Consider the following 20,806-nt stretch of genomic DNA (forward strand, 5'->3'; position numbering starts at 1 on the left):
TAATTAGGAATTACCTTGTGTATGACACCAAGGCTGGCTGTAGCAGTAAACTTTGCCCAGTTGGTAGCTCTGGCAAGCCACTCCAAATTATCTCTGCAGAGAAAAACATTGGGAATTCAACTGAGAGTCATTCAGACCTTTATACCATAGGGGGGAAATAACGTTTCTAACGCTAGCACCTGCTGTGGACAGCAATTCCCTGTGCTACTTTTTTTTTCTGCTGTAGCACCTTTGATTCTGGACTAGAACATGATGATAGCAGCAACATCTACAACTAGGAACAGACATAATCCAAAGCCCAAGCTTCCATATTTGGCACTGGGAAAACAAAATCACTAGACTCCAAGTGAAGTGTTGTTGTTCAAAGGTTACCTCAAGCTAGGCTTGCGCACGAATCGTGATTCGTTCACCGATACAGTCTGGGCACCTTTAAAAGGGAGGGGAGCAGGTCCGTACCTGCTCCTCTGCCACTCACTGCTGCTTCCTGCTGCTGTAGCGCACCCCCAGCTTCCTCATGCAGCAGCCATGGCGCGCGCATGGGTGGTGGCCACTTGCGTGCTGCTGCTGCTGCACGAGGATAGCTGGGGGGCGGGGCGCCACTGGCGCACGAGGCTGGATCTCAATTGCCTGGCTCTGGATACACGACAACGTGGTTGTCGGGACTGTGTGCGCGCCAAGGTCCACCTGTATAATGCTTTTCAACAAATAAAAGTATCTCAGAGAGGTTTACATGGCAAAAGGCATGAAAACACACTACCCCCCAAAGGGTTCAGCATCTAAAAACACTAGCAACAGCCACTGGAGGAACACTCCTGCTGCGAAATATGACAGTTGCCACTTTTCAAAGGGAGCTTGCCCAGTGTAAGCAGAGGTATAACATCCTCAGCTGTGATCTCTGCAACAGGAAAATTGGGTCTCATATGCTGCTATTTCCTCCCCACAGAAAGCTTTTACCTAAGGAACTGGTCACTGGTTGTTCCACAGTGCATAAAGGAGTTTGCTATAACCGTTGCTGTGTGGCAGACAGAATTCCTCACTGCATCCTGGAGGGGCAAAAGAGCAAAGAGTCAAGAATGCAAGCAAGTCTCAGCATCTCACTTGCCTCTGTTGCAGGCTGGACACCAGAGTTTTATATGGATATAGACCAGTTTAAGAAAGAGCCAGAGGAGAGGAACCAAGGTGATCAGGGTTTAGATGACATGTTTCATAAGAAAAGGCTGTTGGAACTGATTATGTTTAACTCAAAAAACAATATACACACAGTTTGCAAATGTGTAAAAGGGTACAACTGGTCCCTCTGTCTAATAATCACAGGACAACAGGCAAGGGTCTTAAACCTCAGGAAGGTGGGGGATATCTTTGTTATCCCTAAACAGCAGGGATCACTAAGACCAGGAGTAAAAAATCATGGGGGTGGGTGGGTTTCCATGCAGCATTGGTGGGAGAAGGGTTGCTGTCTGAGAAAATAAATCCAAAACACACCGGCACACACAGAACTAGTTGCTTAAAAAAGAGGCTACAGCATATTGGAAGCTTTAATGCAAAGCTTGACAGGTGTCTTTCAGAGGTGCTGCAAATATAGGTTATCCTGTCTCAGCACAAAGGCTGGACGAGATAACCGAGAACCCACAGGGATCCCTTTCAGTTCTTCTACAGAATTTTATAACCTCCTCCAAAAAACAAATAACTTTGTAATCATCAAATTTGTCCTCATCCTGCAGGGTGCTAAAGAGTGCAATGGTGGATGATCTCTCCATTGGGATCAGCAATTGGGGGGCCCCTGAATACTGCCAACACCCACCCACAACACATCCACAAGTTACCAAGCCAAGGCCAAGAAAGGTATGTGAAGGGATTGTTTGGAACTGGTGGCAACTGAGGGCTGGGGAGGAACTCTTTACTTCTGACTCCATCCCAAAGCAGTCCTCCAAGAAATAAAGTTGATGGCCAAGGTCATCTTATTTGTCAGGCCACTCCTTTCAGAGCAGATTACTTGTAGACCTCTATTACAATATTTGTATTGCCATCTTTGCCTTGGTGAATTCCCTGGTTTAAAAAAAAGCTATTGCCGTATTTGCTCAAATGTTTCATCATTGGGGGGAAAGAGAGACAGTTTGAAAAGGAAGAATCCTTCATGATAAAATCTTGAGATCTACAAAGACAGAACACTTCACAATGTGCTAGGTAGCCTTGTGTTAAACACCATGATTTTTGAATAAGCAAACCAAAAAAAAACCCAACCCCAAAAATATTATACGTCTTACCTTTGTATTTTTTAGAATCATGAGGTCTGTGTTGTTGTTTCGTATTAAAAACTGCAGGTGTAATTCAATGGCCATTTCACCACTTAAAATTTTAATCATTTTGGGGATCTGGTCTTTTGATTCAGGATTCTTCATACAAAAACATGAGGTTGGGGGAGACACAAAAGAGAAGATGGGTGATTAAGCAATTTGAAACATCTGCTCACACAATCTTTGCTAAGGAGTCTTTGACAAGTTTATGCTTGTCAGATAAGCAATAAGATTTATATATTATGCTCCCTTGTCAATATTCATCAGATTTGGGGGTTGACAAGCACCTCTGTCTCCTCATCATCACCCTCACAACTTCCATTTATTGTACACCACCTTGGACATTTTGTACAATACAATATTAAAAAGAAAGAAAATACAATATTTTTAAAAAAGATATCACGGCCTACAGAATCCGGGGGTCAAGAAGAGTCATGCTTTTCAAAAGCTCCAGGGACTCCCTCACATTGCTGCTGTACTACTACCTGAGCCAAGCTTCCCCTTTCTTCAGCTGCAACCAGCCCCTATAAAGTAGAGATGAGCATGAAGCATTTCATGCAGCCACAGGGTGGCGGAGAGTGGTGACAATAAAAAGAGGCATGCAGGTCCGTACCTGCTCCTACACCATCCCGCACCTCCACACCGCAGTGCTGTCCGTTCTAAAAAGCCGCGCTGCACGGCTTTTTAGAAAGGAGCATTGGTTCACTTACTGTGAAGGCTTCTTCTTGCTGCTGCAGCCAAGGACATTTCTGAGTGGGTTATCCTTCCCACATGCTCCCAGGCAGGACTAACTGGAATTTGTTACAAGCCTTAAAAGCCCGAGCAGGATAAGCACAACCAGTTCTTTTAGGCAGGATATGTGATTAGCACTTGAACATATATAACTATAACACAAATATGCAAAGAGAAAACATTCATAGAATAAAGCATGAACTAATGAGAGTCAACCCCAAAGAACAAAGTGTGAACTCGTGTAATTCCCCTGATGCAGTAGGTCTGCCGACACTGGAAGAAACCATGGTTCCTCTGTGGCCATGTGAAACAGTTCTGGAAACCATGGTCTCTTGGGCGAGTTTGAAGCTACAAGAATGACCTGGACCCTGAGCTGTCCAACTCTGCGTAGGAATGGCATGAGAAGCACTGTTGGAGGGAATGCATACAGAAGGCCCGATGGCCACTGCATTGGCAGGGAGTCCACTGCCACCTCTTGCGGGCATGGAAAATGAGTTCCTGGACAGTTGAGTGTTGAGAGCTGGTGCAAATAAGCTGACTTGCAGTATCGCGAAGCGTTCCATGATTCTTAGGAAAACCTTCGGGTTTGATTGCCCACTCCCCTGGTAGTAGCTGTTCTTGGTTCAGCCAGTCTGCAATCACGTTGAGATCTCCCTGGACATGGTGAGCAATGTCTGAAGCTAGGTGACTCTCCGTCATGCACACGATCAGCGCCGCCTCTGCCTGCAGTGATCTCGGCCTGGTCCCACCTTGCCTGTTTATGAGGGCCTTCACAGTCATGTTATCGGTCCTGATCAACACAGGTTTGTGGCAAATTATGCCCTGGAAGGATAATAGGGCCAGATGAATAGCCCTCAGTTCCAACCAACTGATAATGTGTAATGAGTCTGTCATGGACCATCGTCCCTGGGCTGATCTGTGTAGACAATGTGCCCCCATCCCATCTTGCTGGCATAACAATGACCCAGGATGGATTGAGGAACTCCTTTCCCCACTGGAGGTTGTAATCCATCATCTACCACTGAAGTGACTCTAGAATCTGGTGAGATATAGACACTTAAGTTGATCTTCCATGCAACAGGACTCTGAAATGGAAGCAGGAACCATTGAAGAGCTCTCAGGCGAAACCTGGCCCATGACACGGAATCCAAGGTAGCCACCATTAAGCCGAGAAGTTGCAGTAAGGATAGCAGCCTGGCCTCCCCAGACCATATTACAGCTGTTGCCTCCTTTTGTAATGCTTGTAAGTGTACTTCTAGAAAGAAGAGCTTGTCCTTTTGAGTATCTATTTGTACACCTAGGTGTAATATTTGGTAGGATGGAACCAAGTGGCTCTTTTCTCTGTCTATGAGGAACCTGTGTTGGTCCAGGGTCTGCAGGGTTAGCTGCAGGTCCCTTGAGGCTGCTAGAACAGACAGAGATTTTAAGAGGAGGTCGTCCAAAAAGGCAGATATGGATGCCCTGTAACCTCAAGTGTGCGATGAGTGGTGCCAGTATCTTGGTAAAAACTCTTGGGGCTGATGAAAGCCCAAACGGGAGGGTTCTGTCCTGATAATGTACCGCTCAGTACTTGAATCGTAGTAGGTGTTGACTACTAGGGTGTATTGGCGCATGTAAGTATGCCACTTTTTAATCTATGGATGTTACTAGGTCTAGATATTGTAAGGCTTCTGTTATGGAACGCAAAGATTCCATGTAAAACCTGCACTTTGAGACCCAACGATTTAGGAACTTTTAAGTCCAGATCCACTCTGAGGGTCTTGTCTTCCTTGGGCACTATAAATAGAATAAATTCCCACACCGTTTTGAGAGGAGGGAACCAACTCTATGGCATTTATGTCCAGAAGGTATTGTATTGCATTCAGCAGCTCTATATGCTTGACAGGCCAATGTAATCTTGGAGTGGGAAGGAATCTGCCGGGGTGGGGGGGGGAGTGGTCTCTAGGTCTATACTGTATCCTGTTGCAATGGTAGTTAAAACCCACTGGTCTATGATAGTTGTTGGCCATGTCTGGTAATAGGCTGACAGGCACACACACCCCGACCCACCAGAGGTAAGTCATTGTTATTTCTGAGGTCTGGATTGGTTTGAAAAACGCTGTCAATTCTGGTTGGATGCTCTAGCCCCCGCCCCCACCCCCACCCCGTTGTCTGTTCCATTGGGGGCGATGAGATCTGAAGTCTTTGTCCCTCCCCTGAAAGGAGAGTCGGAGCGACCAAAAGGGCTGAAATTGAAAATAGAATGGCATCCTGGGAGGCGGATGTTCCTGACGGCGTGGAGCTGGGGGCAGAGGCATAGTTTTATGGTTGTCCTTTGGCTCCACTAATACCTCCTTGAGGGCCTCCTCTCCAAACAGCTTCACACCATCTTATGGAACTACAGCCAGATTTGCTCTGGATGCAGCATCTATGAGCCAGTGCCTCAACCATAAGCTACACCTTCCCACTACAGTTTCAGTAGAAGCCCTGGAAGCAAACCCTATGGCATTTAATGTGCATCTGACACAAACATCTGAGCCTTTTGTATTTTTATCAATTGATGCCTGAGGCTATATATATCAAGTGGAGGATCCTGAATTAAATCATCCAACCATACTACCAAGACACAAGACAACATAGATGCAGCCTCTGACACGCGGATAAGATAGAGAAGATGCTTCATTTGCCCATCTAAAGGATGCTTCTATACACTTATCTTTTTGGTGCTTAAGGGCCGATTCCCCATCTGTAGGTAACAGTGAGCCAGATAATAATGCCACAACGGGCACATCCATGGGAGGATCTTGAACATATCAGCTAACAAGAAAGCTCTTGTTGAAACAAATAATATTTATTAGCCACCGCTACAGATTTTCAGTTAGAGGCTGTCAGTAGCCATCCCTCCTTAACTGTGTCAGCAAACAGCTCGAGTAAAGGTAAAGCAAGCTCTCTGCTCTTCTGCTTGGGAAACACTAGTGTTCCCTTAGTGGGAGGCACTGTCTCTGTAGGAACCGTAGTCTGGAAAATCCTCCCTCTGCCCTGTCTCAATGTCGTATTTGCACAAGAAGACTTTGCGCTTCTCATGAGTAGGGCTATTAATACTTTGGGGCTTCAAAGTATTAATAGCCCTACTCACGAGAAGTGCAAAGTCTTCTTGTGCAAATACGACATTGAGACAGGGCAGAGGGAGGATTTTCCAGGCCATCCGACGATTTCCCCTCCTCGTCTAAGGATCCCGCCCTGGGTCCCTGGGTAGAGTCTCCACAGGTATAACAGGGATATGTGAATCATTTGCAGTGTCCAATACATTTCGCACAGGTGTAGTACGTTGTATTATAGCATTAGACCTTAGGTTGCCCCTATTAGTGGTCACTGGTACTGGCATGCTAGGCATAGGATTGGGAAAATCCCCTCCAGAGCCCTCAGAGGAATGCATCTCATTTTGATATAACAGGTTTCCCTGTGTGCAGGGGAATGAGGGTGTCTTGCTCCCTTAGTGTGCTTTTGCTTGCATTTGGCTTTTCTAGGGGGGCGGCACTCAGAATCACCAGATGAGGAAGAGGGAGAATGCCCCCTGCCCCTCTTCTTGCCCTTCCTGGCCCTTTGCGCCACTCTCTTTAAGGAGGCTGCCAAGGTGCCCCTTATCCAATTCTGCCAAGCAGGGGGCATTTCTTGGGGGAAATCCATGACTGGTATTGAGGAAGGACCCACTGGGCAGGCAGTCTGACTAGATGCAACAAGGAGGGATCTCACCCGTGCTGCCGAAACATTCCTCCACAAGGTCGAAACGGCGCCCCTTCTTGGTCGGGTTTTTGCTCCCTGGTGGTCCATGGCCAACAAATTAGAAGTTGGTGAGGGGCGTCCTTGACTGGCGACGTCTCCCGGCATTCCCACCAAAGCTGTGGAGCCGTTAGCACTCAAGGCAGGAAGGGCACACAGCTGTTTCAAAGAGCTCAGCAGTGGTGGGAGAAAGGTGGATGACTGGCCCATGCTGTTTGCTGCATTCTCCCTGTGAGTTCTGACCGAGCTCTGAATATTTCAAGTGAGCTAGGCAGGACCCGGTATGATGTCCTCCATTTCAGCCTGGCCACGCAGCTCAGCAGTAAACAGTGACGGCGCAAGAGGCAGAGAGCCCAGGGCTCTAGTAGAGAGCAGGAATCCCATCCTGTTTGCTCCCGTTGGGAGTAAAATGTGCCTAATATCCCGACGCTGCTCCATAGGCACACGGAAAGAAGGTGAAATGCAGAGAGTAAAGTTTTTTTGGTTTTTGTTTAAACAGAAAGAGCTAAGAAGGATCTATATAGCTGGGGAATAAGCTGGAGTAAAGATCAGAGGAAAAGAAAGGTAACAGTCTGCCTAGGAGTGCAGGAGGACTAAAAACTGGGCAGGGTTATCCTACTTTGGCTCTTAAGGCTTGTAACAAATTTCAGTTAGTCCTGCCTGGGAGAACGTGGGAAGCATAACCCACTCAGAGATTTCCTCGGCTCCAGGCAGCAGAGAATGGACAGCACCATGGTGGGGAGGAGCAGGTACGGATCTTTGTGCCTCCTCTTAAGGCTACCACTCGCCATCTGATGAAATGTTTCAGCTACGGCAGCCCAAATTGTTTCAGCACCTCTCTAATGAGGAGCTGAAAGAATTCGGGCACATCCCTACTATAAAGCCAAGTCAGCTTGGCTCCCTCCAATAAAGCAGGGAAGGTAGATCTCGGTGAATACACTTCATCCACTTCATAACCACAGCTACGTTATCCCAGAAGCTAATCCCTCTCAATTATTTTTTTGGGTTTACATTCCAGGCTAGTGGGCAAGAGAGATTACATTTAGGAATGCTTTGGGTTTCAGGAATAAGTTCTGCATGCTTTCACCTTGGCAGGGCTAACTTTTCACCAAGAAAATTACTCAAGACACCCTTCCATTTAAGCACACTGCTTAAAAAGCTTCAGCACTGCACAGAATCTCTACCTCTTCACCTGAGCTTTGCTTCAAAATCCCACAACTTGCTCACACTATGTACATAGTAAGGTTGGGCATTTGACAAGGGAACAGTTTTGGTCAATTGACCACTCAAATACTGTCAAATAATGGTCTTTTTAAAAAAAAAAAAAGGTATAAACTTTATTATTAGAATCACAAAACAATACTTGCATCATCAACAGATTTGATACTTCTGAAAATCAGAGCTATAGGGAGGGGCCATAGCCGAATGGAAGAGTACATGCTATGAATGCAGAATGTCCCAGGTTCAATCCCTGGCACCTCTAGGTAAGGCTGGAAAAGGTCCCTGTCTGAAACTCTGAAGAGCTGTTGCCAGTCAGTATAGACAACACTGAGCTAGATGAAGGAAAGGTCTGACAGGATATGGCAGCTTTATATATGTTCAAAAACAAATGAGTAAACAATTACTGTAAAACAATCGATTGAATCCAAAATGAGTGAAAGGAAATTGGCCCCAAACAAGAGTTCTTGTAGTGCTATAAGATATTTTATAGTAATTTTCATGATTCTGCACAGGCTCTTGTGCAAGCAGAACAGGTCCTTTTGAATGGCATAAAGGTTAAGTGTGCCGTCGAGTCGATTTCAACTCCTGGCAGCCACAGATCCCTGTGGTTGTCTTTGATAGGGTACAGGTAGGGTTGACCATTACCTCCTCCCGTGCAGTATAAGATGATGCCTTTCAGCATCTTCCTATATCGCTGCTGCCCGATATAGTAGCAGTGGGGATTTGAACTGGCAACCTTCTGCTTGTTAGTCAAGCATTTGCCCGCTGCATCACTTAAAGTGACTTGAATTACATAGGAAGATAGGAAGCTGTCGTATACCAAGTCAGACCATTGGTCCATCTAAGCTCAGTATTGTCTACACGGGATGTGCACAGAACCGCAGAGGCGCAGTCCAGCACCGGCGGGGGTCTCTGCACTTACCCCTCCCACCGCTTTCCCCCCACCGGCACTGTTTTTGTCAAAGGTTTTGGGGGCGGCAGCATTCCTCCCTGCCCCCCCTGACCCCATTCTTGTCCGGAAATATTGAAACAAATGAGCGCGCATGCAGCATGTGAAATGCATGGTGGAAAGCGCACGCGTGGGGCAGCGAGCGTGCGCACGCTCATTACTTCCGGTATTTCTGGACAAGAATGGCGGCAGGGAGGAACACTGCCGGCCCCAAAACCTTTGACAGAAACAGAGCGCCGGTGGGGGGAAAGTGGCGGGAGGGGTAAGTGCAAACCCCACTGCCCTTAAAAGGGAAACACCCCCACCCCCACCGCCAGACCGGCCCAATTTCGAACTGGTTCAGAGGCCTCTATAATGGCCTCTGGACCGGTCCGTGCACATCCCTAGTCTTTACAGACTGGCAGCGGCTTCTCCAAGGTTGCTGGCAGGAATCTCTCTCAGCCCTATCTTGGAGATGCTGCCAGGGAGGGAACTTGGAACCTTCTGCTCTTCCCAGAGTGGCTCCATCCCCTGAGGGGAAGATCTTCCAGTGCTCACACTTCTAGTCTCCCATTTATATGCAACCAGGGTGGACCCTTCTTAGCTAAGGGAACGAGTCATGCTTGCTACCACAAGACTAGATCTCCTCTCCAAATATAGGAACATAGGAAGCTGCCATATACTGAGTCAGACCCTTGGTCTATCTAGCTCAGTATTGTCTACACAGACTGGCAGCGGCTTCTCCAAGGTTGCAGGCAGGAATCTCTCAGCCCTATCTTGGAGATGCCAGAGAGGGAACTTGGAACCTAGATGCTCTTCCCAGAGCAGCTCCATCCTCTAAAGGGAATATCTTACAGTGCAAACACTTCTAGTCTCCCTTTCATATGTAACCAGGGTGGACCCTGCTTAGCTAAGGGGACAAGTCATGCTTGCTACCACAAGATTCACTTTTCTTGCGCAACATTTGAAAGCGAAGTTTAAAGCAGGCCTCTATTTTTGACTTAACATTATTCTAAAAACTAAGGGGATTTCCCCTGGTTCCCCCAGCAAGGAAAAGGGAATCATGGGCAGTCCTAGTCAGTGACGTCTGCCACTGATGGCAGTCTGGAGATGCCTGTAGTTCTAGTAGGCAGCCAGAAGGAGAAGCTTTGCCATGCTACTAGGTTGGACCTTCAATGCTGCAAGCCTAGTGGGCAGGCAACTGTCATCACTCCAGCCCTTGCTAACAAATGACACCATGGCAAAATAAGAAAGCTAAGTGGTCACCTCCACGGTGGAATTCTTGGCTTCATGGAGCATTTGGCTCTATTTAGCCACAATCAAATAGCCAGGAAGTCAACTGGCAGTATCTGGCAAGTCAATTGACTGGCATACCACTCCTGATACTGGGCCCAGTGAATGATCCGGGGGGGCATCCTTGAAGTCCCCAAAGCCCATGAAGCATGTTAGGGCACATCATTTGGTCTTTTTTCGCATTTGGGGGACACTTTTTTCCTTTTAGTCTAGGAACTGAACCCTCACGATCCCATAGTGCCTCATTATCCACAGAGCTTTGTTACCCACGGAAATGTGCAGGAATCGAACCCCCATGGATGAGACTTTATCCTGTACATTAAAAAGTAACCTAAGCTTATTTTTAGCCCTCCTCTGTCTAGCGTTTCCTCCTTGCAGGCCCCACAAGCAACTGAAAAGCATGACAAACATTTGCAGCTGCAGATGATGAGAAAATAATAAGGCATTATATTTTGCTTCCTGCGGTAAGGGGCCAATCTTATGAAAAACAATACCAATGCCCTGGTCAGAAAACAGCAAAATAAATCTTGATGTTAACTTCACAATCCCGCTCTCAGCTTATTTTGGGTTTGCACATGCACCCACCCAAACACAGTATTAGTAAAGCATCCACCTCCAAAAGGCTATGGAATTAATAGTTCTCACCCACAGTAAAAACTGCTGTTAGCCAAGAGTGATCTGTTGTATAGGTTCAGAAGGCAGTGAAGTCACTGCAGCCCAGGGTCTAGGACTGCAGCCTGGCATGATGTGCTTTGGGGGAGACCATCCTAGATGGTGCTTCAAAGCTTTTAAAGGTTGCCGTGGGTAAATATACATTATAATTATTGCTATTTTTACTACTACAACAATGCAATTGTGCATGTGATCGAGATTTTTACTAGGGGTGTGCGTGGCCTGGAGACCCCACGGTCCGGCAGGGGGGGACTGTGACTTTAAGCGGGGGGGTGGTAGTACTTACCCCCCCCCACGCTCCCCCCTCCGGCGCTGTTCCTTTTAAAAATCTTCTTGGGGCAGCAGAGTCATGCTGCAGCGTCACAGTGACGTATGCGGCACGCGCGCTGCAGCGTCAGAGACGAGCGTGCGCACTGCGCAGGGCGCATGCGCACCGCTAGCAATCGTCTCTGTTAAAGCTTTTCAAACAACGACGGGGGCAGGGGCAGCAGAGAGGAGCTCTGCTGCCCCAAGAAGATTTTTAAAAGGAACAGCGCCGGAAGGGGAAGCACGGCGGGGGGGGGGTTTAAGTACTACCACCCCCCCGCTTAAAGTCACAGTCCCCCGCCCAGCCAGACCGCCGGACCTCTGGACCGGTCCGGCAGTCTGGTCTATCATGCCGGACCAAAACCATGCACACTCCTAATTTTTACACAGAAGTGTACTTACAGTTTGGGCAGACTTCACTGCACTGGCTGGACTGCTTGCCTTTTCTTCTGTCTCCATGGTATCACTGAACAATAAATAGACACAGCCTATGTCAGAACTGTCATGTCAAGGGAGGGCCTGGGCAGCAGTCAGGAGATGAATGGGCATCTCACAGGTCTAACCGTTCCACACATCTCAGCACTTCTTGGAGGGGGAAAAGAGGCAACTCCATATACAGGCAACTCAGGCCAACTGATGCACTCAACACCATCAAGTGGCACACTTCTGGAAATGTCCCACCAGTTGATTCTGCTGACTGTATGGACTGGCCCTTTGAGGCAGGATCAAGGAGAGAATGGAGGGGGGAAGGCAATAACCATGGTCATGCATGGAAAGGAAAAGAATACATGGAGAGTGCAGGTGCTTGCTGGGGGGAACTGAACTAGCCCCAGATAAATTCCTCTTAAATGATCGTCAAACTACAGGAACCATTCAGTGCAGAATAAAACAAGAAAATGCAACCTGGCCAGTCTCTGAGGGCATACCCACATAAGAGACAAATTGATTTAACAGCCATTCCCTGTGTCCAGAGAACCCTGAACTGTGGTGGGTGGAGATGTGTTACGATTATCTAGCACAAATCTCAGTGCCCCCTAGCAGGAGAAAAACTGCTTTCAGGGAAGAAATGGGAGACGTTGCCTAATCCAGTCCACTCAGACATCTTCCATCAAGATCCTGCCTCCTGCTGGACAGAGCTCCCTGGTGTCTGGACCAACAGCTGCCATCAAACAGGAAGAATAAGAGTGCACCTGTTTGCTCCTTTCCTCTCCCCACCTTTATTCCTCCACAGTGCTCCAAGCTATACAGATTTCCTGAAAGAAAAGTGTGGCCAATCCACCTGGTTCTCCCCAAGGCTAGCTCTGCTATGTGCCATATTGGGCTTATGCCCATTCCTAAGCACAGTGCAAAATAAGTCAAGAAGCAGCCCAGAACTTTGCGATAGTTGCCTCTCATACCACATGTCTTCCGATATGGATGCTTCTGAAGCCTTACCCGTCTTTCTCTGACCCAGGGACAGTCCCTGTGTTGGTTGATCCAGGCACAGAAGCAATAGGGGTCCCAACCGTGCGGAGGTTCTGAATCACGGAAGAGAGGAACTGCTGGCTGGCACTTTCGTACAAGTCAAAACAGATCTGGTAAGCCATGAGGAGATTGTCCTCTTTCACCAGCTTCTCCAAAATGTCACTCACAGCCTGTGGGTCATCCAAGAAAATGAGGCACTAGAGGGAGAGAAAGGAAGAAGAGCAAAGGTGAAGCAGGGAGGATATACTTCATGAGGACTCTGGCTCTACCACTCATTTCCTACCACCATATTTACCCAAATAGAAGGAGACTCTGAATTTAAGGCAATGTCTTAAAAGATAGGAGGCTAAATACAGGTATGACCTACCCAAAGGAAAGAGGACTCCCCCTATATTTAACAAGAAAGAACAGGGGGATGGGGACGACTACTCTTGGATTCAAGTAAATACAGTTCCTTCTGCATGACAATCCCCAGGAATGCCCTGGGACTTTTTGTCAAAGTGCGGGATAAAAATATTAAATAAATAAGATATTTATCTGAACTAGAAAGGAATCTTTCACATGTTGAATCCATCAATTATTCCACAAAATTCAAGGCAGCAAACATAAGGCTTCCAGGCAGTTTCCCATCCAGAAAGAAATCAGACACAGACCTGTTTTAACTTTAGCAAAGTTGTGGTTTGTGTGCATACCATACCCAAGACGGAACTCACTCAAGTCTCCTCTCTCCATCATACTTGTACCTGGTACCTGGGCAATACACATGGCAATTTTGCCCATTTTTGTCCTAACAATCCTGCGAGGTAGTGAGACAGAGATATTGACTGGCCCAGGAGCACTCAGTGAGCTTCACTGCTCAGCAGAAAGTTGGACCCAAGTTCACAGTGCCATGACACCACAACAGCTGCTTTTACCTCACACTCATTAGGACAGTGGTTCTCAACGTGTGGGTCCCCAGATGTAATTGGACTTCAACTCCCATAATTCCCAAGCAAAGGCCACTGGGGCTGGGGATTATGGGAGTTGAAGTCCAAGAACATCTGGGGACCCACAGGTTGAGAACCACTGCATTAGGAGAACATAAAGTAACAACCTGCCAAAGCAGCCCTACAGACAACAGAAGTGCTGTTCACAACATAATCATTTTATGCAGCTGTTCCTGGTTCCTCTGGAAATGCAGGCCGAAAGGGGGAGCCTGTGCAAGAATTGCACTTTACACCAGCAAACTCTATTTATGGAAGTGGAGCCACCACAACAAATGTGGCAACCATTTTCTCAAATGGTCTCTATGATATTGTTTATTTTTATTTGTCTGTTTGTTTATTTAACATATTTTTATACTGCCCAAAACTCACATCTCTGGGCGGTTTACAATAAAGCAAGCAAACAAACAAACATTAGTAGCTACTTAGGCCATTTATTATCATGCCCTTCCTTCCAAGGAGCTTGGGGCCCCATACACAATTCCCCTGCCCATCCTAACAACCCTGTGAGATAGATTAAACTAATAAGAAATTGTGACTGGTCCACCATCATCCAGTGAGCTTCATGGTTGAGCAGGGATTCACATTCATAACTACCAGGTCCTAGCCGCATACTCTTCATGACTACAGCACACTGACTCTATTCAGCTATAAGCAACACAGGCCTTATGGGACTCTTGTCCCTTTGCGAGTTGGGGGTGGGGAGATGAAGAATAATTTTCATCCAAGTTACAAGAAAATATCAAGGCGCCAGACAGGGATTCCAAGTTGATGGAGGTAAAAACTGCCATGAGGCAGGTCAGATTTTCAATATGTATCTGGAGGAGAAGCTTCTTCCTCACATCACCATCCACCGCTCTATCACTGGGGGATCCAACTGAGAAGTCAGCAATCCCAGTTCCATAACTCCAAGTGCAAGACATCAGACACCAGCAATGCCCAGATGGCACAGGATGGACTACTGATTAAGCCATTCCCTCGAGTCTTATGCTTATGGGGCAGGTGCAGTGCCAATGAACTAAATGGAATAATGGATCATCAACTTTTGGCATTGCCGCTACAGTAGAAGGAGCCTCGGAGCCTCATGATCTTGGTTGGGCCCACTCCACCCCATTGACATCATCTGGCCCACATGGTTTTTAGCACACCCACCTTCCCCACTGCTTCCTAGTTTAACTAGCATGTGGATTGGAGTCACAGATCTGTACAGGAGAACCCCATTATTCATGGGGGTTCTGTTCCATGGGGGCGGGGGCAGCCGCGGACAGTGAATCTGTGAGTACTAGATCATGAGGGCTATGGGAATCCATAGGTTCCCCAAGTTCCCAAAATTGCCCCAAATCAGCCCAAAATAGGTGTCCCCCCCCAATAATGCCCCAAAGTGCCCTACCACGCTCCCAAGTAGTCCACCGTTGCGAAAATCGGCTGAAAAGAGCTGCATTTGGCTTGTTTTTTTAAGAAGATGAGGGCTCCCAAAAACAAAATGGCAGCCAGAAATTACCTCTGAGGTAATTTCCGGCCACCCCCAACCCACGGACATGCGTATTTAACCTTTTTGCCCCTGGTATACCAAGGTCGGGTGCTAATTACCCAACTGCAGATACACAAAACCTTAAGTGCTGGATCCACAAATAACACAGTCCTCCTGTATATACAATTTTACGGGGGGAAATCCCACTGCTGTACCTGGCACACATTGATAAAGTCAGGTTTTTCAAGGTTCATGTAGATTTTGACCAGAACTCTCAGCACCTGGTTACGGAACTGCTTGTTTTGCATCAAAGACATGCAAAGCTTTAAGCTGTAGGCCAGCATCCCAGGAACATCATTCTGCAAAGGAATGTTTTAAATGTAAATTATTTGAGCGATTCCGCCCCTCAACCCCCAGTTTTCAATTATTTACCTATCTTGTCTAACTATCTTGTCCCTTCTACACAATGACAAAGATGCAAATGTAATAAAAAGTAAACAGACTGGAGGCAAATGAAGCAAGCCCCACCAAACCAGCTTCAGTAATAATGCCTGTAGCATTATACAAATACAAGTGTAATTCAATACTTGGGATTTATAGCTTGTTTTAACCTCAAAACAACATTTTGAGAGCTGGTGGAGCATAGCAACCAAGGCTGTGAGTTAGAAAGCCTGCCATTCAAACTTCACCTCAGCTATGAACAGGTTTCATTGCCTTAGGCAAGCCACTTTCAACACAGCCACTCGTCCAACTTGCAACAAGGGGATAAAAATACTGCCCTACCCTACAACTTTACCTGCCCTATCATCAGGATTACCAATAAAACAGATATTAAATGCTGGTGTGTGGTGGTGGCCACTAGCTTGAATGGCTTAGGGGCTTGAACAAATTCATGGAGGACAGGTCTATCAATGGCTACAGGCCACCTCCAGCCTCAGAGACAAGATGCCTCTGAATACCAGTTGCAGGAGAGCCACAGCAGGAGAAAGGGCATGCCCACACCTCTTGTCTGTGGGCTCCTCAGAGGCATCTGGTGGGCCACTGTGGGAAAGGAGGCTGGACTAGATGGACCTTGGGCCTGATCCAGAAGTGCTGTTCTTATCCTCTGCTTTCACCTACCGATTCCAAAACAGTTTTCTCAAAGATATCCAGCCTGCGTGTTTCCAACGCAATTCCAATGGCTTGCTTGTACTTGTGATCATCTAAACACCGCTGGAACATTTTGTTCACAATCCCTTCCAGGCGTGGATCCACTGCCTTCTTTGATCCCTCAGCCAGCTCAGAATTTTCCACACACTGCTTGGTGTAGTGGTCAATGCACTTTGCTAGGAAAAGAAAAGCACACACACCACCTAAAGCTTTCTAGTGTTCACAGCATCAGCGTGTCAAGGTACATCATGTGTAGAAGAGCACTGAAAATATAGATAAAATAATTCTGCCTGAAGCTTTTGTATCTGCCACAAAATTAGGATTCCTGCCAAACTCAACCTTCAATATTTTAAAAAAACCAAGTTGCTAACCCTCAGGAGATGCAGCCGTAAGACATTCATAGAGATCTTCTCTTCTCGGAGAGGAGAGCTGGTCTTGTGGTAGCAAGCATGACTTGTCCCCATAGCTAAGCAGGGTCAGCCCTGGTTGCATGTGAATGGGAGACTACAAGTGTGAGCACTGGAAGATATTCCCCTCAGGGGATGGAGCCACCACTCTGGGAAGAGCATCTAGGTTTCAAGTTCCCTCCCTGGCACCTTTTCCAAGATAGGGCTGAGAGAGATTCCTGCCTGCAACCTTGGAGAAGCCACTGCCAGTCTGTGAAGACAATACTGAGCTAGATAGACCAATGGTCTGACTCAGTATATGGCAGTTTCATATGTTCCTATGTTCCTATAGAACAGGGCACTGCACTTGCCAAAATGGCTACTGTTATAGACAGCACTCAATTTTTGGTGAGGGTCTGATCCTAAATAAGCCAAAGGACCTTAACAGAGCGGTTTTCTCCCAGCAAAAGCTATTTTGCGCAGCCTTAGTGTGAGGCTGTTTTTGCTGAGATCAGCCCCTGCAGTTGTGCACTCTGTGCATGGCCTCCACTCCTAGTCAAAAAGCGACCCAAAAAAAAGAGCGAAAGTGAGAGTGAACCCCTTTAACCAAGGCCTGAAGCAGTGTGTTAGGGCAGGAAGGAAAAGATCTGGGGTGGAAACTATTGTGGCATGAAAACATCTAGGATGGAGAAGTCAACCTAGAAAGCTGTCTTAGCAAGACCTGGGGTAGTGGCGGGGAACATTTTATTCTGAGGCTTGTATTTGCTGTATCTGCTACTGCCTTTTGGAACTGAACACCTCTACTCAAATGTGTACCATGGCTTTATGTCAATGACTGTATTCTGCTTTTATTCTTTTTGTTATTAGCAATAAAAGAGATATTAAGGGAGAAAATAAACCCCCCTTCTTCATTTTTTTACTTGACTGGACTAACCAAGGCCTAGCATAGCCCAGGACCATGGGCGTCCACTTTGCTGGGTGAGAGGCTCAGCTGGGATAAAGTATAAATTCTCTGAAGGCTCCTACCTCCCCTGCTCAGAGGTGTCACATACATGACACTATCTAGTCCCTTTCATGTTCTTCAGAACAACATACCAATGTCCTTACATACCATACATTCCTTCCACCCCTCATAAAGGATGCTTTGTCCTGCTAAGACTCTGCCTGCTTGTCTCAAATGCTGCCAAAACTAAAATATTAGGTTCAGAATCTAGCAAATGGGGCACCCTTTTAGTCAAACAGACCAAATATTTCTGATTTGCAAGATCTGAAATGACTTTTCTGAATGTCAAATCTAAATTTTTCTTGAACTTTTCGTGAAAGAACAGGCGCCAACACTTCCTGTAGCAGTTTAGCCAGTTAATATGCTTTCCAGTTCACAGCACCAGGTCATACCAATGATCGTCTCCACATATTCTGAATTGTCATTGACATTGAAGAGATTGCCAGCTCCCAAGGCATAGTTTAGGGATTCTTCAAAGGCTCCCAGGTGATAAAACACCTTTGAAGCCACCAAAGCAGCAAATTCACGACTCCGGAAGCCCACATCTTCATACAGGATTTCACTGCAGTGAAGGCAAAAGGAAAAGAGGAGTAAGGGAGAAAGAAATGGTTCATTCTGGCCTCTTGTATTCAGATGCCTCTGAATACCAGTTGCAGGGGAGCAACAGCAAGAGAGAAGGCACACCCTCACCTCTTGCCTCTGGGCTTCCCACAGGCATCAGGAGGGCCCACTGTGGGAAACAGGATGCTGGACAAGATACAGGTGAAACTCGGAAAATTAGAATATCGTGCAAAAGTCCATTAATTTCAGTAATGCAAATTAAAAGGTGAAACTGATATATGAGACAGACGCATTACATGCAAAGTGAGATAAGTCAAGCCTTAATTTGTTATAATTGTGATGATCATGGCGTACAGCTCATGAAAACCCCAAATCCACAATCTCAGAAAATTAGAATATTACATGGAACCAAGAAGGCAAGGATTGAAGAATAGAACAATATCGGACCTCTGAAAAGTATAGTGTACTGTGCTTGATTGGCCAGCAAACTCGCCTGACCTGACCCCATAGAGAATCTATGGGGCATTGCCAAGAGAAGGATGAGAGACATGAGACCAAACAATGCAGAATTGCTGAAGGCTGCTAATGAAGCATCCTGGTCTTCCATAACACCTCAGCAGTGCCACAGGCTGATAGCATCCATGCCACGCCGCACTGAGGCAGTAACTGCTGCAAAAGGGGCCCAAACCAAGTACTGAATACATATGCATGCTTATACTTTTCAGAGGTCCGATATTGTTCTATTCGTCAATCCTTGTCTTCTTGGTTCCATGTAATATTCTAATTTTCTAAGATTGTGGATTTGGGGTTTTCATGAGCTATACGCCATGATCATCACAATTATAACAAATTAAGGCTTGACTTATCTCGCTTGGCATGTAATGCGTCTGTCTCATATATCAGTTTCACCTTTTAATTCGCATTACTGAAATTAATGGACTTTTGCACGATATTCTAATTTTCCGAGTTTCACCTGTAGGCCTTGGGCCTGATCCAGCAGGGCTGTTCTTATGTTCATCACTGCCTCCATCAAAACAAACCATTTTTCACATTTCAATCTAACTAGCATCCTACGGATGATGGATTCCCAACTTCCAACCCATGAAAATTATTATTATTATTATTATTACATTTATATCCCACTCTTCCTCCAAGGAGCCCAGAGCGGTGTACTACATACTTGAGTTTCTCTTTCACAACAACCCTGTGAAGAAGGTTAGGCTGAGAGAGAAGTGACTGGCCCAGAGTCACCCAGCTAGTTTCATGGCTGAATGGGGATTTGAACTCAGGAGAGAAGATACATTTCACATCATGCTCTGCATAACCTGGCCACCCTGTTCCCAAAGGTAAAATGTGTGTCTTACATCTTGTCCACCGACTCAGAAATCTCTGCCCAGAAGTCATTGACAACAGCATTCAGTTTGTGAAGAGCAAATTCCTACAGAAAGGACAAGAACCAAGTTATTAGAGATCATTGCATCCACAAGTATAGTAATGGGGCAAGAGGCTTCATCTTAAAAGCATGAACCTGCCTAACCTGAACTACAGATCACTGCCTTGTATTTACCTCAAAGGATGAAGAACCTACCACCAACGGGTTGCTCAATAATGCCTGTCCTGAAAGGAGACAATCTACCAAGAATCTCCGTTCACAAAATAAGCATATATGAGCTTAGGACACTGTCCTTTACTGAGTTAGATTATCGGTCCACATACTTCAGGTACTGGCCACACTGACTGCCAGCAGTTCTCCGGAGCTTCAGACAGGGGTCTTTCCTAGGCCTACCTGGAGATGCCAACGATTGAACCTGGGACCTTCTGCGTGCAAAGCAAGTGCTCTACAAGTGAATTATAGCCCCATCCTTTACCCCTGGGAATCTAAAATAAAATAAGCTCTACTAAAGAAACAATGAAGACATTGAAGTGATAGATAACTTCTGCCTTTTAGGATTGACCGTCAACAGTCAAGGATCCAGCAATCAAGAAATATGCCACAGACTAGCACTTGGTAGAGTTGCAATGAAGGCCTTGGAAAGGATATTTAGATGCTGTGATGTGTCTACACATAAAAAGATTAGAATCATTCGGACAATGGTTTTCCCCATGACACTTTATGGATGCGAAAGCAGGACTTTGAAGAAGCAAGATAGAAAAAGCATTTGACGCTTTTGAATTTGGATGCTGGAGAAGACTTTTGAGGATACCATAGACAGTCAGGAAAACAAGCAAAGGGATCACAGAACAAATCAATCCAGAACTTTCACTCGAGGCACAAATGACCAGGCTCAAACTATCATACTTCGGACACATTATGTGAAGACCCAGCAACCTTGAGAAGTCCATAATGCTGGAGAAAGTTGAAGGAAAGAGAAGAAGAGGACAACCAGCAGCAAGGTGGATGGACTCGATCATGACAGCAATGAATGCACCACTGAGAGACCTTAAAGGCCAAGTTGAAGACAAATCATCCTGGAGGGAATCTATCTATGTGGCCACTAAGAGTTGACACCAACTTGACAGTACTCAATCAATCAATCAATCAAAGAAACATGGGCAGCTGCAAAGAGAAGGGCAACTCACCTTG

General features: G+C 46.3%; 1 protein-coding gene across 1 annotated transcript in view; it reads right to left on the minus strand.

Moving 5' to 3' along the window:
- Positions 1 to 20,806, minus strand: part of PSMD1 (proteasome 26S subunit, non-ATPase 1) — a 133,497-nt gene that overhangs the window by 105,436 nt on the left and 7,255 nt on the right. Inside the window, exons 3-11 of the mRNA XM_053310099.1 lie at positions 19,587 to 19,660; positions 18,054 to 18,223; positions 16,243 to 16,448; positions 15,339 to 15,482; positions 12,640 to 12,866; positions 11,608 to 11,671; positions 2,265 to 2,393; positions 955 to 1,043; positions 15 to 93 (exon numbers count right to left, since the gene is read on the minus strand). Of these exons, the coding sequence (XP_053166074.1) occupies positions 15 to 93; positions 955 to 1,043; positions 2,265 to 2,393; positions 11,608 to 11,671; positions 12,640 to 12,866; positions 15,339 to 15,482; positions 16,243 to 16,448; positions 18,054 to 18,223; positions 19,587 to 19,660 (1,182 nt within the window). The remainder of the gene's footprint in view (positions 1 to 14; positions 94 to 954; positions 1,044 to 2,264; positions 2,394 to 11,607; positions 11,672 to 12,639; positions 12,867 to 15,338; positions 15,483 to 16,242; positions 16,449 to 18,053; positions 18,224 to 19,586; positions 19,661 to 20,806) is intronic.

The sequence above is a fragment of the Hemicordylus capensis genome, chromosome 3, assembly GCF_027244095.1.
Source record: "Hemicordylus capensis ecotype Gifberg chromosome 3, rHemCap1.1.pri, whole genome shotgun sequence".
NCBI lineage: Eukaryota > Metazoa > Chordata > Lepidosauria > Squamata > Cordylidae > Hemicordylus > Hemicordylus capensis.